Source organism: Brachionichthys hirsutus, unplaced genomic scaffold (assembly GCF_040956055.1).
Source record: "Brachionichthys hirsutus isolate HB-005 unplaced genomic scaffold, CSIRO-AGI_Bhir_v1 contig_304, whole genome shotgun sequence".
Lineage (NCBI taxonomy): Eukaryota > Metazoa > Chordata > Actinopteri > Lophiiformes > Brachionichthyidae > Brachionichthys > Brachionichthys hirsutus.
The window spans coordinates 155,490-175,155 of NW_027180349.1; the positions used below are offsets into that span (position 1 = coordinate 155,490).

The 19,666-nt window shown below is 40.3% G+C and overlaps 1 protein-coding gene across 1 annotated transcript in view; it reads left to right on the forward strand.

Annotated features, from left to right (window-relative positions):
- The window catches only part of LOC137913882 (nephrocystin-4-like), a 103,709-nt gene that overhangs the window by 21,752 nt on the left and 62,291 nt on the right, over positions 1-19,666 (forward strand). The window contains exons 5-8 of the mRNA XM_068757502.1: positions 110-259; positions 2,781-2,917; positions 13,252-13,436; positions 17,123-17,258. Of these exons, the coding sequence (XP_068613603.1) occupies positions 110-259; positions 2,781-2,917; positions 13,252-13,436; positions 17,123-17,258 (608 nt within the window). The remainder of the gene's footprint in view (positions 1-109; positions 260-2,780; positions 2,918-13,251; positions 13,437-17,122; positions 17,259-19,666) is intronic.

A 19,666-nucleotide genomic window follows, 5' to 3' on the forward strand; every position in this document is an offset into this window, starting at 1 on the left:
AATGATATCAGGGGTGAACTGTCACATGCTGAGTCATCTTTAATCTCTTTGTCTTACAGTTCAAGTGCAATTAAAACAATTCCATGAATAGTTGCTGTGTCGTTTTCAGACAGCAGTCTCTTGGTGACTATTGACGGAGCCGGTTTGGAGTGTGTGATAAGAAACCACCCTGCCCTGGCTTCCATGATGCATCTCCTTCCAGAGAATGTGCTCGTATCTGGAGATGAAAGCATTCCTGGTCTGGCAGCTTCTCCAACAGGTACACGTCACATCAGTATAAAGGTTAATGACTAATTCACTTACTCTATTTCACCAAATCCTGTTTGCTTATCTGACATTTGGCATCTCAATGCAGTTCCTTTTTTCCATACAGGATTCACGTTTCTTCTGTCGACGCTAATCAGACTACCTGTTGCTCGGTGTGCTCTATTCAGTTATCTAATCAACTTGTGCTCCTTTCATGCAGGACCAGAAACATTTACGTTCAAGGTGTTTGTGGTGTCAAGTCGAGTTGTTTTATTTTGCTCCTCTAAATAGTATAAAAAGTATAAAGAAGTATAAATGTTTTTTTCTTTACTGTACAGATACTTTTGGTGTACATGTAGACCCGATGTAACGATCTTGCAGTTCAAATTAAACACTTAAAGTGAACAATTCAGAAAATATCAGTGGTAAATCTACAGAGTATAATGCAGCGGTTGCTTGTTTGTATATGTTCAGTGTCAAATTAACATACATGGTATTTATTGTAGTATTTACTCTGGTTTTTTTTATTTCTGGAAACGTAGTGCTATTTGAAGTTGAAATGTCTGCAATGCTTAGAAAGTTAGTTTCTGTGGGGGAATGTAATGAAGTCTGACAGTGCCGAGCCATAATCATTGGTAGTCTGTGGGAGGTATGGTAGCGGGCTAATCCGCTTCATGTTCCGGGGCTGTGAGTAGCTGAGCTGGCTTTTTAAGACCGCAGCCACCAGCTTGACATTCACTCTGCATTCAGAACAGTCCAACTCTGCGCTCATGAGACATTAACTGCAACGAAGAACACTTAATGGCTAGATTACCCTTGAAGAGATTACAATCTGGCTATTTGCACTCTGTTGAGTCTGAAAGAGATCATTGTGGACTTCACAGGCTCCCCCTATTTCATTCCATTTCCCAGTATTCTAGATGAAACATAAAAAAACCCGATTCTTATATACATCTTCTTCGCGCTCAGTGTGGTGTAAGTGTTCCACTGATTGCTTCTTACAACAAATCATTGGAAAAGTCATTTATATGGAGCTGCGCCCGCTATGAAAAATTCTAAACAAACCAAATCATCCATGATTCCTGCAGTGAGTGAGAGTCGACCGTGTAAACATAATTTGCTCTCAATAAAGAGGGAGCATGTCCCTATCCAACCCATGAACTCTTCGCCGAAGAGATACGTGATGTGTCAAAAATAATAACTGAGTACAACGCAGAATTCATTTTGAGGTAAAAAATAAAATAGCTTTTAGCCGTTCAAATGATCGCCTGAACCTCCCCACCCTGGCTGCGTCAGGGCTTTTCACGCGGGTCAAAAGAGACTCTTCAGATGGCTTGAGTCAAACATGATCAATTTTGAATGACTGCCAGATGTGTTGCTGTAGCCCTTAACATGGGTGAATACAAGTAGAGGCACGCCAGGGAGGATCGGGGGGTGCTGGAGCTGCAGTCAGTCTTAATACATTTTTCCAATATAGAGTATGAGCATATTCAAATTGATTCAAAAGTAAGCAACTTTAGCGCTGTCAAAGTGCTGAACAAACAGTCAAATGATTTTTGCAATCATCTATCCAAGTTCCACACCAGGGATTGGCCCTGGTAAAATAGACGAGGAGCAGCGGAGCTGAACATGGAGAGAGTGCAGTATTTTCATATTTTAATGGTGCTTCTGTTATGTGTACACACACACGGACGAAATGTGTTGGTACCACTCTGTTAATGCAAGAATTGACCACAATGGTTACTGAAACAATTTGAAACTGACAAAAGTAATAATTCATGAACATTGACTGAAAATGTACTGATTCACACATTACTTTTGAATTGTGTTTCAATAGAATCTTAAAAAAAAACCCTAATAAAACAGGCCTGGACAAAAACACAGAGGGGTGCCAACAATTTTGTCCATGTGTGTGAGATACTAAAAGCTGCATGTGGCTTTTCTCCCGAGACTTACCGTCACTTTCAAACACCGAATGAACATTTAATCAGGTAAAGCAGGTTCCTGCTTTATCCGATACAGAGGCTGTCTGCAGCTGAGCCAAAAAGTGCGAGAGACACAAATCCGAGAAATGCTATTCAAAAGATGAGTTCTAAAATTCCTTTAATGAAGTTTAATGCTCAGCACAAGAGCGCAAGCCACAAATCATCCAACCGCTGATCTTTTTTGTTGATCTGATATCCTCACCTATTATATCCTCACCTATTTTGTAGTCCTTTCCTTGTGTTAGATTAATTCAGTTGTACTTCAAATGTGTATATTTCATCAACAGATGCTTCAGTTTCAACAGCAGGAAATTATTCTCTTTGTGGTAATTATTTAGCTGCAAATACTTTGAAAATGTATGGTTATGTAAGATTTTACATCTGCCAATAATTTCATAAAGTAAATACAATAAATTCAACAGTTCATGGATATGTTAGGGTCTATGAATTTACTGATATGTAAACAAAACAGTGGAAGATACTGTAAATACCAATTTGGTTCTGACTGACGTAGCATGGTTGACGCTGATGCTGCATGTTGATCACCAGGAGACGCTCTCGTGAGGCCTCGGCTGCTCAAGATGATGCCCTTCACCCTGAAAGGACTGACCATCTCCCTCCAGCCATCCCTGGAGAAGTTTGAGAGCCATCTGCTGCAGCTTGTCAACGCTGACTGCCGTAACACAGTAGGAACATGCTACACACACACACAAACACACACACACACACCTACACACACACACACACACACACACAAACACACGGAAACGCTAAGCCTTGTTGCTTCATATACTTAAAGCAGTATTGTATTAGTATTGTTGTATTGTATTGTTCTGATCTATATTCTGTTTCTATTTGGATTGCTTGTACATTTAAACAGATACTTGTTTAGTTAACAGTAATCAACTACTGTCACAGGCTGATGGGAGTATCAGCAAAGTACGCATATGTGTACAGAAACTGCTGTACTCTTTTACATGCCCCACCCTAAATATGTGTCATTTTCTTGCACGGGGAAAACAGATCCCTTCATACATACACCATCCCGTTACCATTTCACCCTTCTGTGGTAAGTGTCCGCTACTCTCCTCAAATTAAAGATGGCCAAGATGACATTGATTCACCTCTGTGACGAGATTATTCCCCCCCTCCGTCTGATGCGTTCCTTTATCTCACTTTCTATTTCTTTAGTGTGCAGGCACAAACCCCTTTACAGCTGCCATTGCAATTTAAAGCACATCACGTCGCTATCTAAACGGAGCTTATCTATCGTCTGCCCTCTTTCCTTGTCTACGGAAACGCAGATTGTTAACCACGTTTGACAGGTGCAACCGTGGGCTAGCAATTATACGCGGGTCCTAAGCGTTCACTTAAGCCAAAGTGAGAAGAGAATGGATATGACAACGCTGTCAATCCATATATCTGTCAAGGCTCTGTTTAAATAATTATGGGCTAAATCCTCAAAATCAGGGATTAGGGATGATTAAGTGGAGCAAATGGAAGTCACACGTGTATCAATCTTGCACGTTTATACTAGGTGTATCTAAGACTACACTTTCATTTAAAATATGTCAAGTATTTTTAAATTTATTTCAAGGAATTTGATGGATGATGATTCTGTGAATGGAAAAGTCTGTCCCTTGATCGCAATCATCTCATCTCATCTAATCTCTGCTTATCTGCCTTGCGGGTCATGTGCCTGCTGCAGCCTATCCTGGCCGGCCATGGGCGAAAGGAGGGGGACAAGAAGTCCAGGCCCGAAACTCTGCATTATGGTTGCACCTGTGAAACTGAGTATGCTGGAAGAAAGTATTTGTCTTCCTTTTCTACTGTGAATAAATGATTTTCTCACATTCACGTTTTCTTTTTGTGTATGTGTGTGTGTTTGCTCTGTGAGATTTTTTTGAAAAGTTTTCACAATCATCCCAAGTTGCGTAGCTTACTTTGATGTTCCAGACTTTTATAACTTCAGCGGTGACAACATTATTCTCATGTCTCCTGGAGGTGTTAATACATGCAGAAGTCAGCTTGATTGCCGTATTTAATTAGCGCGCTTGCGTGCGTTTGTCTCTGTGTGCATGTGAGAGGGAAGCAAGAGAGATAGAGAGTAGAAAGAAAAGTGTGAGTGATCTGTGTGACCTTTAAAAGTGTGACTCCAGCTGGATTTTCATCAAACTGTCTCTGAAGTGATGCTGACACCTTACCAGCCAACTCGGTTTTAGCATTGTGTTAACGAATGTGTGTGCAATACGCGTTTTGCCAGTGTGCCTTTACTTGAATTAGTATCAAGACAGGCGTGGAGTGAGGAAAATTAGGAGGAAACGGGATGCTGGATGAATCTGCAGCGCTGCATGAGAAAAATCATTTATTCTGGCGGCTGGGCTGACATACGGTCTTCACATAATCTCCCTATAAATATTGCTATTTTTAGGCCTGCAAACTATCACAGAGGAAGGCTTCTCTTTGCAGCCCTTTCTCATATATTTTACACCCATTGCCCTCATGGATGGGATTTTCATGTGAACTAATGTAGCTACTTTCCAAGCATTTCTAATTGCAGTTCTAATGAGTGTTATACTGATGTGAACTGTGCTCTTGAACACTCTGACCTCAAGTTTAACAAACCTAACACTGTTCATCTGCAGGGTTGCTTCAACCCAGCGCTCCCCAAAGTGAAGCCAGTGACGGGGGTCACCTTAAATGACCCAGCAACCCCCCCTCCGTCTTTAATACATTCTATTAATCTTGATTAAGAGGCCAGGGATCTCATCAGAATCTATATAACATCTTTGCTCGTGATCAAAAGGCTCAAAAGACTGAGGAGAGGGAGCAGAAGCGGACCAATGCCACGCCGCAGGCAGAACAAAATGCCACAGGCTGATTTAATGAATGGAGAAAGACTGGCACTAAAGCGCCAGGAAGTTTTCATTTATCCTGAAAGAATAAAACTGACTCAAAGTAGGACTGCCCCTGTGGATGTGGTACTATAAAAAATACAAAGGAGATTGAACATTTCGGAAATAGGAGGCGTCTTACGCATAGTTCTCTGAGGACAGAGTTTGGCTGCGCTTCAGAATATACCAGCTGAATTCCTTCTCCTTATCATAATTAGGTTGGGAAACCACTGCAGCCGATACGGTGGAAAGGAAATGAAGTTTAATGTACTTGGCACACATCAAATATTAATTTAATATGTGCTTTTGGAATGATTAAAAAATTCACAATTAAAGATTGACAAAAAAATGATCGTAAGTGGTTGTAGGCACTCCTAATCAGACAAGATAGGAAATACCCCGTGGTTAAATGACAGACGACAGATTCATTAACCTTAAAACAATTCTTTGTTTCTTTTTGAATTGAAGTAACATGCAACGCCACTGTGATAAGATTCACTTTCCTGAATTCAGTCAGGGAAATTATGCTTCCAGAATGTATCAATTGCAACCTGGACTGTGAATGCAGATGCTGTATTTTCCAGTGCCCAGTTTTGCCAATGAGAACGAGTGATCATTTGACAAATCCTTACCTACAACTTGCCGCCTTGTTGGCCTGATTTAATCTAACGAGATGAGTGAAACGTATTGACAACTGATGTAAGGAGGCAGCAGGAGATGGTTTGTGTCTTAAGATAATGTGCATTTAGATAAATTCAAGGTTGGCATTGCAAGTCTGAACAGGTGTAATGTCATCCCCAAATCTGATTTGCCCTCAACATGGCCTACATATGACCTGAGCTCTTACATTAATATTCTTACACTCATGGGAGCATCATGGAACACATCGCATAGACCGCAGTGCCACATTTCTACTCACACACTGTGTTCTAAAGTGGAGCTGGCCTTTTTCACCAGCAGAGTACAAAATGTCTCTGCCAGCGATGGGCCAGCCTTGCACTGAATAACCAGACTGTCGAAATATCATCTGAATGAGAGAATCCACCTCACGAAGGAAAATTCCTTCACACTTTAATGGAACTTATATATATGATTAATAATATATACCATTTGCAGAGCCCATCTTTTATAAATAGCTGCCATTTTGCACCCCATAAACTCCAGTAATTATCATTTATTTTAGCGAAATCAATCTAACTCGATCCTGGTAGTACTGTGTGAATCAAATGTCACAGCTCTTTCTTGTTTTACATCCGTTGTCAACTTACATATTTAAAGAAAACTCAATGAGAATTAGCAGAACTGTATAAAGGCAACAAAGGTTTTTCCAACAGTTAACCATCTCAGACTGCAGAATAACCACGTTGTTGATGATGCCTCAAGAAATGATATCACCTTTAAAAAGTAAGAATTGGGTCTTCAGTGGAATTGGAGGTGAATGTTAGCGGCTCAGCAAAGTTGTCATTTTTAATTTCCTTCCTGGAATAATTGTAGCTTCCCTCCGTACTGCTATTGTATTGCTTGTTTGTGTCCTGTTGGCGCTCATATCCGAACCGTACCAGCGGGGCTTCTCTCCAAATGAAAGAAATAACATTAACATGGCAATGTAGTATGTACACTGGATGAACGCACAATATGTTATGCTAAGGGACAAATAAACCCAAATAGAACAGGAAATAGACAGAAAGCAGCATGAGTTTATCCCTATAATGTTTTTTGGCTTTGCATCATGGGAGTGTTTAAGCAGCAGGTTAATAGTGATTCATTGGTGAAAGAGCTGTGCCAGTTAAAATCTGCTAAGGAGTAGGGAGTGGGTGGATGAGAGCAGCATGCTAATGATGCTGCCACTGTTTCTTGCTACGGATGACTCGCCCTCAGTATGGGGGGAGCTAACATCCAGTGTGTGGGTGGCAACACATGCAAGCAGACACACGTGTAGGTCGCTGCTGTGTCGTCCCTCGGTTTCATAATGGACAATAACAAGCTAACAGCCCCCCCAGCATCTTTTCTATGACGACGTGACAAGGAAAAAATTGAAGCATTTTCCTTTGTTTGATCATTTTCAGTGTAAGAGAGAAACATGCCAAAGTTTTATTACTCATTTGGTAATTGGTTTTTTTCAAAATGTGGGCGCTAATTTCACCTGCTTTCTCTCTTTCATACAGTTTTGCTCTTTGTCTCTCACACACACACACACACACACGCACACACACACACACACACACACACACACTCACCCCTTGAGATAACAGTTGCCATCTGTAGAGTTATTATCTTTTACAACAGCCTACACATTGATTTCGCAAAGGACTGACACGAAAAACTGACAAATAGCTGACGGCTTTTAATGGTGCCATGCAGACAAACAAAATGTGCTGCGCAAAAGCTACGAAGCAGCAAACCCAAGTGTTTCTAGCTTTTATTATACAAAAGTTTTATTACTAGCACTCGCAGTTTTTTTTGTCATATAAAGAAATTATTTAAAGAGTATGGACTAAAATGTGGTGGGATTTGATTAGGATTGAATACAGAAATACAGACTCTTACAGCAAATCCTTACTAATCATATCAAATATAGCTTGTCATGCTCTGGCCTGTGACAGAAGCACACAAAACTTATAGACTACAGTAGATATAGAGATATGACACGCTCAGAATTTACAGGTATGTATAGGGGCAGGGCAAGGCAGTCCAAAATTAATAGGTGTCCCTGAAGTTTGATCCTCGAAGCGAGAAAATGTTGTCTGCCAACTTTAATGTCCTTTTCAATCAGTTGACACAAAACCATTCAATAATTTTTTTAGGGCTTTAATTGTCTTAAAATGTCTTTTACCATATTTCCACAAACAAATTAATATTCTTTTTTATATCCAGAAGTAGGTGAAAATAAAATGGGCTCTGCCTGTAATGCTGACTTTGTTTGTATTCCCACAGATTCTAATAGTCTAGATGTGAAAATAAAAAGTAGTTTTAAATTTAAAAAAAAAAAAAGCAATTTGAGGTTATAACCCACAACAAAAGTTACTAATCCAAATACCCAGAAATACACCTCAATAAGAAATATGAATACCTACTTGATAATATGAAATAATATATATTATATTAAAAATATTAAATAAAGGAGCATCAGCAGAGAATCCACGCCATCTGCCCAGCGCATCTCTAGACAACGCTGGAGAGTCTGGCCTCTGCGACTTTCTTTCCTGTGCTCTGCATAAAGTAAACCCAGCTCTTACAAGCTGGTCTTGCTTCACCTTCATCCCAGCCCCAGGCAGTCTTCCCCATCCCTCGGACCAGGTAGCAGTGTCAGGAGTCTGAATAGCTCTGTCTTACTAGCAATGTTTAATTTGCCTAATACCTGTTCCAGTGGTCTGTGCCTGACTGAGCCCCATGGGTCAAGGTCTAGCCACCAGACACGGAAAGCCCACCTCCTTTGTCTGGCTCCAGGAGTTTACGCTTTTCCTGTTCCGTATAGCTCAATCTTGGCCCATTCATATTATGCTCTTTGTTTTGCTCCCTCCCCAAGGACACATTTGAATGGGGAAACCCTATCAGGGGCTATTGGCCTTTACTTCACAGCACACAAACCCCCCACCCCAACGCTCACACATACACAGCTTTGTTGACTAGGATCAGACACACACTTCATTATACACTGATAGAATTGATACACTTTTATGGTGTTTGTGTGAACTTGTGCAAAAATGCAATGCGAAAAGGGCATGAAGATAATTATAAGGTGGCTTCATTTAGATAATCATACATTAGAAAAAAGTGATAGTTAACGTTGCCAAGATAATAAAGAAAAGATGAGCAGTAATTAGTAGTGAGTCATGAGGTTGCTGTTTTGCTGGGTGTTTCGTCTGGTCTCTGCTCTGTTCGTTTGGTCACAACTGCACATTCACATTAACAAGAAGGAATTGTATACCCAGTGGGATAAATAATGACACACAATAACTGTTATTAAAGTTATATTCTATTGTACTTGGTATGGTGGCGCTGTTGCCTCACAGCAAGAAGGTTCCGGGTTCGATTTCCTCCTTCCTTACTGTGTGGCGTTTGTATTTTCTTCCTGTATCTGCATGGGTTCCCTCCGGGTTCTCCAGCTTCCTTCCTACTACCAAAAACATGTAACTTAGGTGAACTGGTCACATCAAATTGTCCGTAGGTATTGAGTGCCAGTGTGAATCATGTGGTCCTCAGCCGGCGTCTCATCCGGGGTGTACCCCGCCTCTCACCCGTACCCGGGTGTGATAGGCTCCGTAATGCAGATGAGTGGCTGAAGACGAAACGATCGGCATCTTCAAGAAGATGAATGAATGAATGAATATTCCAGTGTTAAGATGCAACATTGTAGTGTGGCTGTTCTGAACACCAGTAAACACATTTATTTGCCTAATGCTATGGCCCAACAACGTACAAACTAGTTCTTTGCGACCTTAACATTTGTGTTTATTGTTCTCTCCCACCTAAATTCTGATTCTGGAGAGACAAAAAAAACAAAACAGTTTGGCTGCAAGGGAAATGATTATATAATTTCCATTTGTGTAATTTTAATTTGTTGGATAATACTGGTAAATTATTCATCTCTCTTTCTCCATTATTCAGGCGATATTTCCAAATAGTCAAGGCTTAGTCCTTCCTATATGTGTGAAGAGCAAGCCTGTATCAGTACTCTTATTGATCATTGCCACTAAGCTCAGTCTGGACTCTGCACCATTCATAATTTCCCTAGTTGTTGTCTTGAGCTTCTTATTTCCCTGTTGAAGCTATTATAAAAAAACTTACTCTCACTTCATTGCCTGCCCTTTGAGCACAAAGAAAGCCCCCCCCAGAAACTAATTTACCCTCCTCTGAAAATCTAAACTCACTTCCCTCAAAACTGCGCAACGAGGCAGCTGCCACCCGCTTTACATTTCTCTTCCAGATGCTATTACGGTGGTTTTCCTCTATTACTCTTTATTTCATTCAAATGACAGTGTCCCCAACTAAATCAACTTCTCTTATTGATATTTCAATAATCCCACTGCCTACCCCAGCAATCTGGCAGTCTTGAATCTAAAATAGTATTTTGTTAATATTTGGCAAATGATGATGACAGTTCCAGGTGTAAAAACCCAACTTAGGAAATAATCTTTCACTGCAGTGTTTCAGTTTCTTTTTTTTTTCCATTTTTGGATTCAATTCAAATGATGGGGGAAATTTTTTTGAAGGAATGTATTTTATTTCCTGTAGGGGTTTTTCTTGCTAAGATAAGATCTTAGCACTCTTATACCAGAGTTTGCTGTTGAACACTTTATCTCCAGCACAGATTTTAAAGGCATATGGTCATTTTTTTCTTTAGATCGCAGGCACATTAAAATGTGTTTTCTCAGCTTAAAGAGCTTTTGTGTTGAGCCCTCAAGGCTTCGGCAGCCCTCAGAGTAACCATCAGATAGAAGTGATGTACTGACTTTAATACATTTCATTACAGCTTATTTTTTCCACACAGAAAATAGGTGGTTAAGCAGAATGTTTAGTTTCCCCTTTTCATTGGCCACACCTAGGGGAGCCATTTAATTTGTCTCTAAAAAACTTACCCTCAATTCATCTTTGACAACACATTGCATTTGTTTATTCAGATTGTATTATAAACATGCAATCTAGCCTTTGGATAGTTCCGGGGCACGCCGGCTCTGAAGAACCTTTTTACCTACATCGAGTGTACATTGCAATTTGTGAAGGAACTTAGCTGATCAGGTTCAGAACGGCTTCCTGGTTTAGCAATTCTAGTAACGATTCTGTCAGAATTCATAAATATTACATAAAAGCAACAAGCTTATGTTTCTGAAGAAGAGAAAGATACACAATGTGGCACTAGTGCACTTACCACTCAGGAAAGTCACTTTTCTGTGGCTTCAGAAATGGAATATAATTTAACTGGGGGGGTTGGATATTTGATTGTTCCCTTTAAGCTTCTTAGCGCTAAATATTCATATTTCAGGCAAGGGAGAAAAAAATGTGTGATGACAGCAGACAGAGACAAGAGGGAGAAGAAAAATGATGGAGGGGTACAGGACTTAAAAGAGGAGGAAGGTGTAGACCAAAATATTTTCTAAATTATGCCTACACTCTCAAAGATTGGTACACTCTTATGTTACCACCTGATCTAGGTAGCTGTGGTAGTACTTTGCCCAGTATTGCAGGTAGGGATATTTGTTGAGCAGAGCTGTTTTCTATAGAGACCCAAGCAGGGGGGTTAGGATGACTGTGTCATATTGTCTGAGAACTCACACCCTAAACTTCAACTCAACTTTCAAACATTGTAATTTTTTTTGGACTGGCTAAGTGTACACGACGTGCTCGCTTACTCTGTCTCACGCTTCATGACACTCTTCGTACTGAACTCAGTGTTTGCGCATGCGCACCAATTCAATGTGCAATATTGGCATGTTTAGAAAAAACATGTTTAAGAACCTGCATGTAGAAGGTAAGGTACCGTTAAATGTATTCAAGTTTCATTTAATGCCAGATGTTTATGTACATGAGATCTTAAAACCGTTTGCACACACACACACACACCAACACAACAGAATCTAGTCACATAAACCATTCAGATAATCATATGTAAACAAGTAATTGTGAATATATAAATAAATCCAAATGAGATCAATGGGATACATGCAGCTCAGATTCGTTGTGTCGTGCACGCTCAGGGATTTGATGCATGTTGTTTGTTTTTGATCATTTATCTCTGGTAATGAGTAAGTATCCCACTTGTCACGGTGCATGGCGCATGTCTGTTCAGTCAGAACCTCAGCTGGAAGAGTTATGCAACCCTCCAAAAGCCAGATGAGATGAGATGGTTGTTTTAGCAGGGAATGAGGGAAGAAAGGAATCACAAGAGGAATCCTAATCTTCCTTCCCCATCACCGAAAGAAAAATAAAGGACACCACAGAGAACATATCCGACATTGCTTGTGAGAGAACGAATGGCGATAAAAAGTGGAGAGTAGATAGTACAGAGACAGACGCAGAGAGACGGGGTTCTACAGTGCAGAGATGGAACATGTGGCGTGTGCCAGTAAGCTGTGTTGTATATGTGGGCTGTACAGTAGCTGACCAGCTGCTCCTGCAATTGCTCATTTAAAAAAACAAAACCCCAGCACTAAACAGATATGCTAATTTGATTGACAAGGGGTGGGTGGATACGGAGCGGGACAGAAAGTGAGAGTGAGAAATGTAGAATGCAGAGAGAATGAAATGAAACACATGGATGGTGGGATGGGACGCAAGCTCAGCTTGACTTTAAGGTTGGATTGTTTGCAGTCAATCACTGAGTGGGATGTCAGTCAGCTGGGCTGTTAGTGCCAGCACAGTTTCATATCTGAAGATTGATAACATGTCTGATAACTTACTTTGTCTGAAGCTCTTGGACTTTAAAAATTTGTTCCTCAAGATCTCGGTTAATTATTGACCGATGATTATGGAATTTGTCACAGTCATGTAGGGTGGGGGCCTCTATCTCACCACCGAATTTCAGTAAAAGTTATTAATTTTTAACATTGAAAACCCCATTTAGGCATTCAAAAATCTGTTACAAATACACATCAAGTCTGATTAACTTTTACTTTTCATGGTTGGTGTATAAAGATACCAAGAACAAATTAGAACAATTTAGAACCATCCAAATGGTGAACATTTTGATCACCATGTGGATGGTGTAAATCTAATTAGGAGGGGAATGAGCTTCTCGGAGGAGGTCTGCGCTCTAGGTCACAAGTAATCAGTACGTGTGTGTGCGTATGTGTGTATGTGTGTAACTTTGTAAGCCCCAAATGATGTTTTGTCAATGGGACTGAGCACTTTGCCACATATTAATCCCTAATGTCAGCAAGTCTTTATAATTTGATTATTGGACGACCACAGAGGCTGAGTGATCGTTACACCATATCTGTGTTGACATTTTAAGTTTATATGGAATAGGCTGTTTTTTTTATGGTTTACTTTGAAGATATACTACATGCTAACGATCATGGCTTATATAAGCAAAATATTGAATATACATTTTAAGTAATTTTTATTTGACGCAAATAATAAGTCTGATTTGCAACGTTTCATAGATCCAATGTTTTCTTGCTTCTCAGAAACAGCTGGAACCAGAGGATGCATTAAGGTCAGTCGTCATCCAGGAAAGGAGGGTCCATGTCGGGGTCCACAATGGCTGGTGTTTCCTGGACAAGCCCCAAGTAGTGGTTCTGCAGCCGCTAGCCTTGGGGGCCAGAGGCCGAGCAGGCAGCAGCTCCAAACAAAGCACCTTGGTAAAGGACAGGTAAGCAGGATAAGTGCATCTGGATATTCACTGTGGAGCTGTTAATGTTGGCTACTGAAGATGCTGAAGCATAATTCTGTCAGACAAAATCCATTGTTCTGCAAAAATATTTTGGTAGATGTGCTTATTTTTTTTATTTTATTGCCCCCTCCTGGCACTGGTCCTGTTGCTGACAGGAAAGTGATTGAAATTTCATCCTGTCAGCAGTAGCTCTATTTTCTGAGAAAAGCTAAGTTGGGATGAGTTTTATTTTTGTATAAAGTAGGATGATGCTTGGAAACAGATAATCCTGCTGTCTTCTATCTGTTTCTTCCCTGGTATCCATTTGGTGTATTCTCCCACCCTTACCATCAGTTAGTTCATAAATTGCTGCAATTTCTTCCAGTTTATTCATATATAAGGAGTGCATTCAACTTTTCTGGCATGGAGATGGCTGTCTGCTTGTTTGATGTGGTTGTCCTTTCATAATTAAAACTGGATTCACTGTGAAAATGAATGTAACCCCTCCACGATGCAACACTTGCTGGGAGACACACATGCAAACTCGGATCTTGCTGCACAGAACGGTAGTAGAAAGAGAAGGGAAAATAAAACCCAGAAGGACAGTTACCCAGTCTTTTTATGGAGGGGATTCCCTCTCAAAGGAAGAACCCTTCCCCCTTCTGACACCGCAGACAGAACGGTATGTTAATGATACAGAATTTTGTTAAATTAACTTTAAATTATCCTTTTGTTTTTGGTACTATTTACACTTTTACATACCTGTCAACTAATAAGGTTTTGCCGTATTTTTGTATGGGAAAATCGGACTTTTGAGCAGTACGGCGTACTGTGGAAATTAGTACGGGGAAATCTGTAAATACGGGAAAATATACAGAGGCAAAATTAAAACCGAAGCTGTGAAAGGAAATGTTAGCAGTTAGCAGACGGACATGTCACCGTTACAGTTCCGTTACGTCAACTCATGCGCAGAAGCATTTACGCCATTTTATACCACCCCCGCGCTCACATACAGTTGATTCGTGCAGTTTTTATGGGTTATTAGTAAGGCGGCCAGTGAAAGGGGGTTGACAGGTATGCTTTTATGGTGTTTCGATACAGGTAGAATAGATATTAATCTAACTGTAGGCATATAAATGGGCATTTATCTGGTGCTTCACAACGGATTAATCCACTTTCCATGATTTCTTGTGGGAAATATAGTTTTGGTTTTTGAACATATCAGTTTTCAAACAGTGTTACAGAATGAATTATGTTTGAAGACCGAGGTACCACTGTATAAAAAAAAGAAATTGTTAAACACAGTTTGCATTTGTAAATGTAATTATGTAACAGAAGACGTGTTCTTATTGAGTGTGTGACTTTGTGTGTCGTACAGTGATCTTGCAAAGTCCTGCTCAAAAGTAAATCCTATAAGCTCTAACCCAATCTTGGCCTCATAATTTACACACTCCTCCATGCCACAGCTTCCACTCACATAAAATAGCCTTGCAGTTCATTTTGGTGTGTTTGCACTTTATTACCAATCAAGGAGCGATGACTCCTGCTGCCTTTGCCCCTGGGTTTTATTGAGACAACATGAAACTCAATGCTGACCTTGTCAATGTGGATGTGCTGCTCTATGGTCACCAGCGTCTGCCTTAAATGAGCAGTAAAGCACTTGGATTGAATGGTTTTATCTTACCAAAGGTAAAATAAAGCCAGAGAGGTGCAACACAGCAGCCAGACTCCAAAACATTCAGTTTAATTTCTGTGGTGAGGAACATTTAATCAAACTACCGTAGTTCATATTCAGACAGTTACAGTTTTAGGAGACTTTGCTTAAGATTCAAAATAGCACATCTACAAATTAAAATCCTGGGATTGGGGATCAGAGCTGCCGCTGCATTTATTAATGGATCACGAGTGGATTAGTTCTGTCTTGCTGCTCATTTTTCCCGTGGTGCAGCAGCGAACACACATGGTGTAATGCTCTCCACTCAGTCCATGGAAATATTCCTCAGGCTAAATATTTGCCTAGTTCATGATAGTAATGTTATCACTCTTTATTATAACTTCCATTCTACTCAGAAATAAAGGTAATTTTTGGAGTGATATTGCAGGCTTTATTCTTTCCTTGTACGGTGGAACCTCGGTTCTCGACTCGATAGCCCAACAACTCGGTATTTAAATTCAAGAAATGGAGTTTAAATCGCCTCGGAAGTCTTAACAAATTTTCGGAGTTCGAACACACGAGTGGAGCCGAGGTGAACTGAAAACGCGTGAAAGAAGGCGGAGGCTAGCCGAGTAGGTTCAGTTTGAGTCGACCTGCCGTAGGAGAAAGACTGTGCAGATGTTTCGCTTTGTTCTCTTTAGCTCTTAGTCATGGATCTAAAGAAAAGGCAGCAATAATACGACTGGAGAAGAAAAGAGGAAAGTCATGAGAACAACTCTTGATTTGAAGAAGGAAATAATCACCAAATATGAAAATGACTAGAAGGACAGTTACCCAGTCATTTTATGGAGGAGGACTCCCTTTCCAATGAGTAACTCTTCCCTGCCTCCACATCCATCCACATATGCATCACACCGCAGCCATAAAGGTACCGGTATGTAAATGATAGAGAATTAGGTTAAATGAACTTTTATTGTGCTTTTGTTTTTTGTACTATTTACACTTCTATGTGTTATCTGTTGTTTAGATTTGAACCGTGGCCAGATTTGAACCTTCTTGGGGGGGGGGGGGGGGGCAGCTGTGGGTCTGTTATGCTCACAGTCATCAACGCAGAGAGCCGATTTGTGTCCTGTAATATTCAATGTGCTGTGGCCCCTCTTCAGTCTTATTTGGATGAGGCTCCACGATTGCCACAGTGCACAGCAACCATCTCTTCCTCTCGCCCAAACGCTGATGAAGAGCGTGCTGTGTGACATCTTCCTGCTTCCTTGTTTACCAGAAGGCTCTCTTTCAGCCAACGTAGCTCAAGCTGAATCAAACATGCCAGAGCCTGGCTGGGTGTGAGTAGAGGCATGAACTGGGCTGAAGTTGATCCAGCCCAGTGGATCTACTTTCTGAACGGTATTGATTATCTTGTTTTCCTAATTGTTGGAAACCGAATTTCCAACTGAAGATAATACTTGAGTAATCACCCAGCTCTGCCTACTTATGTTTTCCCAGAAAAAGAACTGCTTGCATGAAATGTTTTATTATCATTACACTACTTTAGGCATTAATTTAATTGTTTGGCTCTCTCTGGGTGCCTCCTGGGCAGGCTGACAGTCTTATGCTTGGTAATTCCAGAGAGCAGAAAGAACAAAAAACAAAAACCCTAAAGTGCTTGCCTGCTCAATCTCCAGAAAGTTGGTGATGCTGTAAAAAAAAGAAGATGGTCAACCCCTCCTTGCGACACACCAGCGCTCCACAGTTCACTTCTGTATTGGTGTATGCAAACTGCGAATGATGAATATTCAGAGTACTGCTCTGCTGCTCTCACAGGAGGGCTGCTTTTGTTGCAGCACATTTGTTTTGGTGTGCATTAAAAGAGCTAAGAAGAGATATTGCAGTTTTCTTCAGTGGTGGATTTAAAAGACGGCATTATTTTTGCTTTGCCACATTATAGCTTCTTTCTCTGATTCGCTCTCTCTCTCTCTGGCATATGCGTCACACCTTGACTTTTCTGTATGTGTTTGTGTGCCTTTTTGCGTTGCAGCTCGGCCACCTCATCCCTCCCTCAGAAACTGGGACTTCGCAGCAGCTTGGAGCTCAACTTGACCGATCATAGAGGTTTTGCAGTCATCTTCCAGCTGGAGTTCATCTTCTCTGCTCCCATTGGCAGAGAAATGGCGGTAAGATGTGGTGACAGACTTAAATCTGATTTGAATGCAAATCATGAAACAGGTCTCAGCCTCAGGACATAGACCTTAACTCTCTTTGTGCATGCACACACACACACACACCCGACTGTCCTCTCCTCATTCTTCCATGAGCTTTCACCATCTTGCTCTTGTGCTTGGAGTATCTCCTGTCTCTCAGAGGAAATGACTGAAGGCATCCTTGGCCTTTAGATCCTCAGCAAACAGACACTAAAAGACGTGTGTAAAGAAGGTTGGCCTTGAACCAAATCCAATACTGTCACCAAACAGGATGGTTGTTTGTTCTCGTGTTGGTTTATCTACATAATTGTGCATGTACAGGTTGATCAGGGCCTTCAATTTAGAGTCTTTAATTTGGACAGCTGCACAAGAATTCTCTATTATGTGTTTTTCTTAGAATAGTTTTTTCTCATTACATTTTTATTAAAAAGACAGTTATTTAAAGGAAGATTACTTTATGAATGTTTTTTTTCAGTTGGTCTGTGATTTTTTTCTTCTTCTTCTTATGAAGTTATTTTAAAATTACTCTTTGTAATTAAATAGAAATAGTGTAACTCATATTGCTGAAGGCTAACAACCTTTACTTACAGACCAAGGCGTGATATTTGAAAGCTATTAAAAGCTTTAATACTTCTGTAAACTCTGTTGAAATCGAACTTGATAACAACACTTTTTTCTGGGTTGTTGAAAGGTTCACCTCTGCTGCAGGTTCCTTTGCTGCAATATGTTTTTATTCCATTTGATACGGAGCCCAACAACAACAACTTTTTAATCAGTGTTATACTGTTTTCTTCATCAACATGACTCCCATAAACAAAGAATAAAATATAAACACATGAGACCTCTAAAAGTAACTTATGAAGTGCTAACGACAGACAGCTTTCCAACCAATTCTCATTACTTGACAGTGAAAGAAAACATGAAGCACTTAAGTACATTAAGTTTGTTTTCTCTCTCTCTGTGCTTCCAACATGTTAACTTTCAGCTGGATTCTCATTGAATGTTGCCTCGACCAATGCATGGTTTCCAATGGGGGTGTCAAATGGGGGCTCCATCTTTGTGGTCCAGTCATGAGGGTGAAGTTTGATCTGAAGTGCTGGCATGCTTTCCCCCCTGCCATGGGCCCCCACAAACCGAAGCTATAGTACCAGTAAAAGATCGCCACTTTCAATATAATCAGGATGTTATTTCTAAATTCAACCTGCAACACTTCACAACTGCCCATTGCAGGGAATCTCCCAGAAAGACTGTGGTAATTATATGCGTGGGTGAGCCGTCAACATTTGTGAAAGGCTCTGCTCTCATCAAAGTGCTGCATGCCGAGCTTTATACACGCAAAGGTCGCCAGATCAGCAATTAAAAGCAGGGGGAACACAACAAGCTCTCTGGTCATTAGAGCAACCAAGGTGCATTCACATTCATGTGCTTTTCAACCATCTTGACCTCTGCAACCAGCTTTTAGCGACGACACCCCTTCACCCACCCATTGTTTTTCACCATGGATAGCATTGATTATTGTAAACGCATAATGTTTAGGTGCTTGTTCCAGACTCTAAAACGTTGCTGTTCAAGTGAGACGTAGCTCACTGGCTTCACCTTCTTCAGTGTCTTGTGGGGTAGTTTGATTATGTACAGTGACTTTGTTCATTATGGAGGGAAATAATGATAATACCATAACTTGATCAAAAGGAAAAGCAACAATTAATTTTTATAATTGAGTTGTGGTGTGTCTCGTAACTGAAAGGAGAGGCATAGAAATGAAGACAACAATTATTTTTATTGCTTCATTATTGTTTTTATTTCTTTTTTGCTGCTGCAATACCTATTTTTTCTATTGGTTTATTGTTCTTTGAATGCTTAAAATGTGCATGTTATTATGATAAGTCTGTTACTTTAAGCATAGAAAAAGGCAGTCTAAAATGTTAATGTTGTCCTGTTGAGGCTGCAGATAAAATGTCTGCAAATGCCAAAGGTGTTCGTTGCCAAATGCCTCTCAGTATTCTAGCAGTTTCACCAAAAATAGCTTAGCTTAGCTATCTCTTGATATTATAGGCAGATTGCCATCGCAGTTGTTGAGTTCACTCAACTGGATGATATTTTAACAAATCGGATAACAACATCAGGTAATAACAGTCACCTGAATAGGTAGGGAAAAGATCGCTTCACTGTCTGTGTGTATGCTCGTACTTATACTTTCTCCTTCCTGGATAAGAATCAATGTCTAGTATGATGGAGTAGACATTGTTATTGACATAGACAAAATTAGCAATGCTTCACAGGAAATATATAATGACCGGTGGAGCAAGGACAACTGAGATATTTTTTTTATGTCTGGAGTATCTGTAGAGGCTAGAGAATTTCTGTTGGAAAACCAGGAAAAA